At 38.4% G+C, this 10,428-nt stretch overlaps 1 protein-coding gene across 2 annotated transcripts; it reads left to right on the top strand.

The window, feature by feature from the left end:
- The first annotated feature begins 788 nt into the window (after window positions 1-788).
- On the top strand, window positions 789-10,399 carry tmem87b (transmembrane protein 87B). 2 transcript variants are annotated; one of them, XM_046402417.1, is made up of 19 exons: window positions 789-1,079; window positions 2,007-2,067; window positions 2,164-2,255; window positions 2,347-2,472; window positions 2,560-2,613; window positions 3,503-3,686; window positions 3,977-4,038; window positions 4,605-4,788; window positions 4,886-4,985; window positions 5,107-5,200; window positions 5,362-5,433; window positions 6,859-6,967; window positions 7,141-7,199; window positions 7,297-7,400; window positions 7,486-7,559; window positions 7,705-7,775; window positions 7,955-8,007; window positions 8,109-8,139; window positions 8,941-10,399. In XM_046402417.1, the coding sequence occupies exons 1-19, from the start codon at window positions 930-932 to the stop codon at window positions 8,980-8,982; spliced, it is 1,722 nt and encodes a 573-aa protein (XP_046258373.1). In that variant the 5' UTR covers window positions 789-929; the 3' UTR covers window positions 8,983-10,399. The 2 variants fall into 2 exon arrangements, with proteins under 2 accessions (XP_046258373.1, XP_046258371.1); XM_046402415.1 differs by lacking the exon at window positions 5,362-5,433 and adding an exon at window positions 5,731-5,802 and having other exon boundaries at window positions 796-1,079.
- Window positions 10,400-10,428: the final 29 nt, after the last annotated feature.

The following is a 10,428-nucleotide window of genomic DNA, read 5'->3' as shown; positions in this document are numbered from 1 at the left end:
AATCTTCAGTCTTTTGTGAAATATTGGACAAATTGATCTCTTTTGATCTTACACAGTTATTGAAATGAAACCATATCAGAAGTAGGAGAAAATCTCTTTGGTGTAACTGTTAACAATTCATAGAGATGTGAAACATGGTTCAGGTTACAAGTGAAAAAGGTGGTTTAACCTTTAACAATGTATTCTACTTTTATAAGAAGCTTCTCTTCTTGTGTTTTTACCTGAAATCTAAATCTGCAAAGTAACCCATAGTTATAGTTGTCAAATTCAGAAGAGAGAGTGATCTAAAAACTAGGACCATACTCTAAATATATTCAGGGTTAGTTACTGATAATAGCATAAAGAGAGTGGAGATACTATACTATACTAGATATTTAGACTGTCTTGTATTACTGCATTAAGGTGGTACATTCTAATTGCAAATGGCACATCACTATTGAGAATAACTATACAGTGAATCTATATATGCACAAACATGTAATGTACTTTATGTGCCCGTTAGTCACATACAGATGTCTGTATATTACTAGACATTATATACTATACATTAGTATTTTGCATAGTCAAAAGCGTATTTCAAACCAAAAACGCCATTGTATTAAAACTGTGTTAATGTGCAATCTTCAAGGAATTCAGTTTCAAGGTCACAGCAGGTTTGAAGTTCAGCTGATAAGGAGCAGCTAGGCTTTTAAAGGCTTTTAAATAGGGTTTAGCCTTTTAAATAGGGTTTAGTCAGTGTGGCGATACAATGGCTGATAGTAACTATAAGAATCTGTTTGGCATGTCCGCATAAGATTGTTGTTTTGATTTAAAAAAAACTGTCAAAGTCCACGCTAGGACAGGTGCTAGGCATGTAACATCACCTTCCTGCTCCGACTGTTGCGTTCCCGGCGCTTCCTGCAGAGGGAGTGTTCAAATCCACAACTAACATGGCTGCTGCCGACAGGATGAGGACGTGGAGCTGCCCGAAGAGAGGAGTTTTCTGTTCATGGACAGTCCTATTTGTAGTTTTATTGAGTACCATAAATGCGGCTGATGCTGCACCAGAGACGGGGCTTTGGAAAATAACACTTGTAAATGTGAGTATCTTACTGGAAATACTTAACCTGCTGGATAACTGCTGCATCAGCTGGCTAACGTTAGCTTCCACTCGTTACCAGCTGACTGTGGTGACAGACGAGCAATGTGTCCTGAATTAATGACATAACCGCTTTGATTTTTACCTTTATAGATTTGGATAAAGTGTGTCTATTGAAAGAGCAGCGTATGTTGTATGTTGCTTGCTAATTAGCAGTTAGCCATGTGAAGAGAGACTGATATCCACTTTAAGGTTAGCCGTCGGCTAACTAGCTGGCTTCAGCCTAAGTGAAACAGCTGTCTCTTCGCTAATTAGCGGAGCTCCTGAGAGATACCAAGATACACGGCTTTGTCTCTATGGCAAGGGTCACATCCCAGCTTTAAATGTGTTATCAGGTTTAACAATATTTAACATGCGTAACTACTTAGGCCCTTGATCACCACCCTCCTACAGATTGTTGCTGAGATATAAGTGAAAAAACGACCTGAAACTTGAGTTCCTCCTCTTGCATACCAGTATTAAGGCACAATTGCCAGACTTGACCCAAGGAGAACCAGAAAGCCTTAATCAATAATTTAGCTGTTGAAAAGTTTCGAATTCCCTCTGTTGCTGTCTGCATCTCTAGTTGCATTATTGCAGTGCTGTGGGGCAGGGTCCATCCTGGAGACGTCACCTGTCTGCCACAGACTTCAAACAAACAGACATGTCCCCTCACACCTAAAGACAACATTAAAGATTCTCGTGACCCTTATGTTTTCTTCTTTTCACAAAGAGAAAGGCCCCAGCTTAATTGAGCTCAGCGCAGCACTAGTTGCACCCCCATCGTGACTAAACTAATAATCATTACAACCACCTATTATGTATTGATTGAAAAGAAAAAATATGTGCTGGCTGCACTCTACTCATAACTTTATTTACAATTCTGCAGAGCTCAAGCCCACTACTGTTAAAGAAATCCATGTATAAAGACACTGACATAAATTTGCAAGGTAAGACATGAAAAATATACTCATCATGTATTGCTAAAATTTTCATTCCATTCCATTTTGTTTCCTGTGTTCATTATCGACTGTGTCTTCTTTAAGTTATGGCCGTTGGCTGTCCTGAGGAGGTCGCCTTCACTGTTCACTGGTATTTAAAGTACTACCCCTGTCACAATGCATTCAACAATATTGAAGTAAGTATAAGTGTAATGTCATACAAATGATCAGATAGCTTATCAGTCTACGCTTAATTGTTTATTCTGAATTGTGACTCATGGTCTGTAGGAAATGTATGAGCGAAGTCATGGAGACAGTCTGGATCCAAATCCCCGTGGGGAAGGAGAGTATATCGAACACAAACACAGTCCTATAACATGCAACAGTGGACTGCGCTCATTTCCAATGCTCAAAGTAGGCCTGTTACGTCATTCTCGTCTGCATAGTGATACACGTCATGGCATTTCTTTTCTCTCAACAACCAGTTATTGTGTTTTTCAGAAAGCCAAGGCAGACCCACATCCTGTCAGTCCACCTGTTGAGGGAGAAGCCGCAGTAAGAAAACATAAAAGTTCTTTCATTTTAATAGAACATTGCCTTAAGGATAGCAAATATTTGAGAAAAATCTTACAGAAGAGTAAAACAATAAACCTAATCAGTGTCTAATAAACCAGTATTCAGTGTCTTTAGCTGATCAAGTAGTTTGTTTAGTTTAATTCTTTAAATAAGTTCCATATTGGTAAAGGCATGGTGCCCAACAAGGTGTCTGTAATCAGGGCGTAATGGACATTCATTAATTCCTGATTATTGACACCTCAGAAATGGCATTATACTACTTATACCATGGTTGCTTACAAAAGAAGAACAATAGACCATTCATTTTATATGTTTGTGCGTTTTTCTAAAGCTGTAACTCTGTCCACCAGAAGATTTCATACCTACAACAAACAAGGTTCCAATGCAATAAAAACATTGTTCACTAATCCAGTGAATAGGATGAACTTCAGATACGACTTGGCAACAGGAGATGTTTCTAGTCTACTCTGCTGTGAGCCATAAATCTAATGTTACACTAGGAAGATCCAAAGTCAATAACGTTGCATCCGGTTGACAGACAGTAGATATAATTTGACAGTTTGTTTAACAAGACTGTTTAGCTATGTCAGCAATTTACTTATAAAGGAAGATTAGAGAGGCAGTGTAGGCTGCTTGCAGCTTGTGTGTTATATTTGACATTCATATATTTCTAATGTCAAGGTGTCCGCAGCCAGCTTAATAATTTAGAACTATGTAGAAGGTATCCATTATCAGCAATGAAATGAAAGCCTGCATTCAATCAGAATTGAGTATCCACCCAGACCACGGTATAAATAGTGTTAAAAGATTCATATGCGTTTTTTTTTAATCTTAAAAATGATCACCACTGTGTTATTTTGTCATGCAGCTGGATGAAAAAGACAACAAATGGATTACTGAGGAGTACGATGACAGCGGCAGCAGCAGCACCTCGAAGAACAACAGTTTGAACGTAAAAGACAACGTCATAGCCACCACATGGAAGGATGGACCGTACCTGCTGGTTGTTAAGATTGTGCCCAGTAAACAGGATGTCAACTGGAATTTAACAGGTGAAATATTTTTAAACGGGTGATTACATCAAGAACAAATATCGTACTGTGTGAGCGATGGAGGGAAACAATATCTGCTTGCATGGAAATAAAGTTTGATTGATTGAAAACTGCCAAAATGAAGCATCAATATGCTAATGCTGAAATGACTTCCGTAATTGGAGGTTGAGTCATAAATGCGAAGCTGTTTAACAGCTGACACTGAAGAGTCAAAACCAGCAGAAACAAATTCTTATGTGTTGTTGGAAAACATGCCTCATTTGTCTAATGTCCGAATTTTGTTTTTCCAGTTAAAATAGTGATGAAAGGCAGCCATGGCTACATTTCTATCACAGAATGGCCTCTCATGATTGTAAGTAGATGAGGGAATGAGTTTGGGTGATTTATGTCAGAATATATTAATTACCCTTTTGCAAAATGTATGTACAACCATATTATGTGCCCGTGATTCTTTCCCAGCTAACATACTGTTGTATTTTACCTATTTGTGCATTTTTATGTATTTCTGCTTGATATGAATTACTTGTTAGACAATATGAGTGAAAAAATTCAGTTCATTTAAAACTTATAGTTGGAGTTCTAGTCAGTCTTGTTCAGTCCACTCCAGGGAAGTACGTCTCATAAACTTGCTATAGGCTGTAACATAAGCAGTACCATATCGCTACATACAGAAGGATGTTGTTTCCTATAAAAATACAAAGCAAAACAAAACACAGACCTTGTTGTGAAGAATAAAATGTGAAAAGTCATCTTTGAAACCCAAATGTCTTTGAGTTTCCTGAATGTGACCTGAATGAGTAGTCAGTCATGTTTTTGGATGAACTGACTGTTTTTGTCTGAAATTTTTGTCTCTAGCTAATGAAAAAGAACTCCTCCCGTATGTGTTTATAGACTAACCCCATCACTGTCTGTTTGTAGTTCTACATGGTGATGTGCATAGTGTACATCCTGTACGCCCTGCTGTGGTTTATCTGGACAGCGTGCTACTGGAAAGATCTGCTTAGGATCCAGTTTTGGATTGCAGGGGTCATATTCCTCGGCATGGTGGAGAAGGCCGTCTTCTGTGCTGAATATGAAAACACCAACGCTGTTGGCTTTGCTTGTGAGTGTCGATCGATAACTCGCAAAATACCTTTTACCTTTTTCATGTGAGATAGTAACATTTGGGGTTTTTTTTTCCCTGTTTCTGTTGCCTTTAGCTCCAGGCTTGTTGATCTTTGCTGAACTGGTCTCTGCCCTCAAGAGGACTTTGGCTCGATTGCTTGTCATAATTGTCAGCCTTGGCTATGGCATTGTAAAGTATGTCAGCATATTTCTGTATACACAAATTGTTGTTTATTAAATGAGGAAGAACATCGAAATTACTGTACAAGCATAATCGTCTGATTCTTAAATGATCTTTGTGCCTCTTTTGTTTAAGGCCTCGACTGGGGACAGTAATGCACAGAGTTGTGGGGCTCGGCATCCTCTACTTTGGCTTTGCCAGCATTGAAGGTGTCCTGAGGATTTCTGGGGTGAGTTCTGTTCTATTTTATAGGTGAGATTATTAAAAACACATTGATATCAGAAGTTACAATTTAAATCCCAAAGATCAGAGGAATGTAAACAAATCCTCAAATTTGAGTTCTAACCAGCTACTGTTTTCTTGATTTGTTGGGGGTGTCCAAAAATCAAGGGTCAAGACAATGGCCCTGTTCTCATTACAGAAATTATTCTGGCTGTGTTTGACTCCTGTGCCATCTGGTTCATATCCTTCCAATGTACTCCTCCTTCAGTGGCAATATCAATAGTTATGACTTATAAGTTGTTATTACCACAAAGTGTGGTTAACGTATTTGTTACTCAGTTGAGCCCAAGTGATTATAAGTCTTCTTGCCTTTTGGGTTGGATGATTTGGTATGTTCTTCTTTGCACTTTGGCCAATTGTTCTATTTTTTTACTGGCTGTGCTGCCTTTTTGTCTCTCATCCTATCTGTGATTTTTCTTTTCCACATCTTTCTCCTTTTCTTTATTCCCTTTGGTCCTGCTCTACCCTCCCCCCTAGGCGAAAGACTCTGACTTGGCCCTGCTGGCCAGCATTCCCCTGGCTCTGCTTGATTCCTCTTTATGCTGGTGGATATCCTTTTGCGCACCTAATATCTTTCCTTGTGTGGTTTTCCTCTGCCCCCTGTCCTCTTTCACATGAGTCCAGATTAGAGCAGGAATGTTTAATCAGTGGCTGTCTTGTTCCCTTTGCCACATAATTAGCAGTGAAAGAACAGTTAAAGCATGAGTTGGCATAGAAACATAGTGCATCTCAGAAGAAACAGCCTCACATTGATTATTCATGCTCTGCTGAATCAAAACTCATTTTGATTTGGTTGATGTTTTAATTGCTCTTAATGTCTTCAGTTGTTGCTGCTTCCTTTCCTGCATAATCAATGAAATTTTACTTTTATGCCATTAATGAACAGTCTTGGTTTGACTTTGGCAGGAACTAGTGATTTGCATGGCCATCCACCACCCAATTATGTGAAAATATATTAATATACAATTTCATATTACAATATATTTACATAAATATTACTATAGTGCATTTTTGAAAAACCCATTTAGAAAGTGATCAAAAAGGATTTTCAACAGTCGTAGTTTCTATTGTTGACAAATTGACATCGTCTCATGGTCCATATTGTCATTATCGTGCCGAGGTACCACTTTGACAAGGACTTAAATTTTTGACCACACTTGTCTTTGACTACTTCTGTACATGAATCAGCCAATAAATTAAAAAAGGAGACAACATGTCAAATCAAAACATATACGCACATTTCACTTGTCTACATCATTAGGTGCAGCTAGTTGGGACTGGGTGGAAATGGGACAATTACGCTGCCCCAGCTCATTCTGAAGACACCAAAACCTTAGTCACCAGAGTGCCGAACTTTAGCAGGATGGGCTGTTTCTGACATCAACATTTATTTCCTATTTTCTTAGTTACTTGGCAATGTGACCACTTTGTATTTGTTCCATTTATGTTTGCGTTAATAAGTTGAACTGTGAAATTGTAAGAGTAGTAAGGACTAATGCAAAACATGAACATTGTCATATGTGGACATTATAATGTCCCATCGATTCATTTGCAATATAGTCTCTTTGTAATGTGTGCCACATGTTTACCTTGACTGCCACTAACATCTTTGTCAGCCTGGCACAAACCATCAAGACTCTGAAGCTGAGGAGAAACCCTGTCAAGTTGTCTCTTTACAGACACTTTACAAACACACTGATATTTGCTGTCATTGGTAAGTAGCAATACTACACTTGCCATTATGATAGAATATACTGTGTCTTTGCTAGCATTTATGATTATTAATTGTTAATACTGTATTCACATAAAACCTGTAAGAACTGAAGTTCTAAATATTATTCCCTGGAAGAAGAGTTGTGTCTCATACTTTGCCCTTTTCTCCCCCAGCTTCCATCATTTTCATGGCGTGGACAGCAAAGAAGTTCAGGCTCGCAGATTGCCAGTCTGTGAGTAGTTTGGCATGTCCATATCTGTAGTGATGTGAAAAAAAATGAAATGGGGTTTGACATACTATTGATAATCTGATCTGTTTTTCTGTAAAAGGATTGGATTGAGCTGTGGGTGGAAGATGCTTTCTGGAGGTTCTTGTTTTCTGTCATTCTGTTCGTCATAATGATTTTATGGAGACCATCTGCAAACAACCAAAGGCAAGAAGTACATTAGGACTGTTGAATTTGCTAACATTTCTATTTGTGATTGATTTTACTAATCACTTAATTTCAATCTCTACAGGTATGCTTTCACACCTCTCATTGACGACTCTGACGATGAGGAGATTGAGGAGTTTGTCACCTCTACAAACTTTGGTACAGTAACACCATGTTACTTTCTTACTTCTACCCAGAACATTGCAAACATTCAGAGTATATTTATCATGATTATTTATTTATATTTTTCTTCTCTTTCTGGTGTTTTCCTCAATTTTCTTTTTTTTTTTTTTTGAATTCACAGCTGATGGCATAAAGTTGAGAGCTTCTAAAAATGAGACGAATGGCACAGTGAGGCCTGCTGAAACAAACCCAGTCAGTAACACTACTGCACACTTGGTTTGAAATGGTTCTGAATCTGCTAGTTTAATTTGGTGTGGTTATTCAAAATCAAGCATGTCATAAAAGTAGCTATCAAAGTTTAGGAAATGCAGCTGTACAAGTCACATATTTCAGCAGATGGCAGCCTTCATCTTCTTTTTCCTCTTGTCCAGGATGAAGACTTGAAGTGGGTGGAGGATAATATTCCTAGCTCTCTTACTGATGTGTAAGCATCCTATCAAATTTATATGTATTTCTCCAGAACGGTGTTTTCATATAAATGTTATTCTAACCAGAGTCTCTCCTTTGTGCTGTTTGTCACCGCAGAGCTCTACCTGTCCTGCTGGACTCAGATGAGGTATGAATCACAAAAGAGGATTCACACACAACATGAAATTTCTTTTAACAGAGCTAACTAGATGTGTGGAGATATTAAGTAACATTGTCCAAAAACACTAAGGAAGAAAACCTTGTTTGATAATTTTATGGTCTAACTTTGGAGTTACTGTATTAGTGATGATTTAGGGACAGTGACAGGACCTATATGGATTTTAACATCTGTTCATGGCTACACTAAAGCACATTCTAAGACTGTTGCTGCTGTAGCTTAACTCCTCCCTTGAAGTGGGATTGTCTAACCATAGCTTAGAAATGTTACTTAGTCACGGCAGACACCTCAAAGGACACGTTCTTTATTGGCTATTTACACATTCAAAGTGGTGTACATTGTACTGCACAAAGAGCAACACTGCCTTTAAAGAGTAACTTCACTCAGTTTAACAGTTTGGCTCTTGCTGCCTAACCTGCTGTTTCTGCAGCCTGTGCAGCAGTGACATACTATAGTACATTAGAACCATATATAGGTATGATTATAAGTACCAGTAACTAGCTAACTAGCTGCAGCTGATAAAATCTGCCAACTCACAATGAGAAGCCAGCTTTTATCTGACTCTCTCTACAATGACAAGCTCATTGTTTAAAAAATTCCATGGAAGAGAGTGGTAAATTTGCCACTGCTGGGCAAGAATTGAAAGCTTGACAAGGGTATTGTGTCCTCTACAGCCTTGTATTAACATTGGTTTTCAGGGATTTCTGTCTGAAAGTAAAAACTGAAACCCAGACAAAATCATATAGTTTATATTTGCATGTTGTTTCCCAGGAAATCATGACGACCAGATATGAGATGTCAAAGCTGGAGTGAGGCAAAACGTTTCCAGCTATTTGCTGACAAGGAGGGGAGGACATAGCAGATATCCGTGGCTCTGCAGCAGGGTTCTGTCAAGGACTTCCATTCGGGTGGTGTTAGAGTGCCATTTAGTTTTTCAGGGGATCTTCCTGTATGGTTGCTACTTAGCAAGGTGGAGCAGACCATGATTTCGGGGAGCCTCTGCTTATTTCCTCATCTGCTCGAGAGCAAAGGACTCTGCCACAGGAAAACTGTCTTTTCACTGACCAACTGGTTCACTATTTCCCTTCTGAGCCTTTCTTTCCAAAGAGAATGTTTCATTTTATATTAAGTGCTGTATTTATTTCTGTTATATTGATGTAAATCTATTTTATCAGATAATTAAGTGTCGTTGGCCTCATGCAGGAACATATGTGTATATCTCAGATGGAAATGTTCTGGCATCCTTGGTATTGGTGTGTGAATGAGCATGAGGGGACCGGGCACAAGTGAGTTTTACAAATTGAATTTCAATGTAACTGGGTTCAGTAGTGTAGAATTGGGGTTTGCTGTCATGTTTTGAATCTGTTGTGTCTTCTGAAACGAGGCGCAATTTGCTGTATGTATGTTGATATGAAGTCCGTTATTTATTTGTGTTTCAAGTGTACTTACAAGTTGTTGAAGTGTGTGCACCCATGTTTACTCTTAAGTGTGTTTACAACATGTGCTTCCATTTTTGTAAAGCATCGAACCCTGAACAACTTCACAATGTGTTAGGCAAACCGCATAGTGACTCGTTCTTATTTCTTTGCACTGTTTGCCTTCTTTGCTGATGAACTCATTGGGTAGGACTCACAGACACCTTAATAACATGTTCTTTCAGATAAGTCTTAATATGTTTCATTTCTGTTATTATTATTTCTTAAAAGACACTGTTTCTTAAGACACACTGTTGCTTTCATGTGTTGTCTTGAGTGAGCGTAGCAGCAGGATGTGTAATCTTGTTTGTCCAGGCCGTTCCGTAACATGATACCTTGGTTGTGGGGTTAGCACAAGCACAAGCTCGTCACTGGTTTAAAATGTCACCGTTCCTTTCTGTTTGGCTTGGAAACCTGGAATAATTGTGCTTATTTTGGCAAACTGTTGTTCTGTTATATAAAAGTGCAGACACCTGCAATGGACCTTGATTATTTGTACAGATGGATTTTGAGTGATTCCTGTTATTTCATAATCTTACAGGTGGAGAGGTGTCTGGATAGTATGACTTATCTTTTTTTTGTATGGGTGTCATTAAGAACTGGGCTTGAAATTTTCATACCAGCAGTTTTATTCTGTCTTCCTTCTCAGGAAGTGTGCACACTCAGATTAAAAATGGATCGAGTGCAGGAGAATGTTTGCTTCCTGGTCTGTGTTTCAGTATTAATTTGGAAATAAAAATACTTATTTAACTATGGTTGTGATTTTGCTGCATTAGTTAAAGAA

The sequence above is a fragment of the Scatophagus argus genome, chromosome 10 (genome assembly GCF_020382885.2).
Source record: "Scatophagus argus isolate fScaArg1 chromosome 10, fScaArg1.pri, whole genome shotgun sequence".
In the NCBI taxonomy this organism is placed as follows: Eukaryota; Metazoa; Chordata; class Actinopteri; family Scatophagidae; genus Scatophagus; species Scatophagus argus.
Note: the sequence above shows the minus strand (reverse complement) of the source record. Positions and strands in the feature narration are given on the sequence as shown.

Excerpts from the sequence above, each read along its gene's own strand:
- tmem87b (XM_046402417.1), top strand. The coding sequence starts at position 930 with ATGGCTGCTGCCGACAGGATGAGGACGTGGAGCTGCCCGAAGAGAGGA. Across the intron at positions 4,039-4,604 it reads CAGAATGGCCTCTCATGATT|TTCTACATGGTGATGTGCAT; the intron begins GTAAGTAGATGA and ends GTCTGTTTGTAG. Across the intron at positions 4,789-4,885 it reads CAACGCTGTTGGCTTTGCTT|CTCCAGGCTTGTTGATCTTT; the intron begins GTGAGTGTCGAT and ends TGTTGCCTTTAG.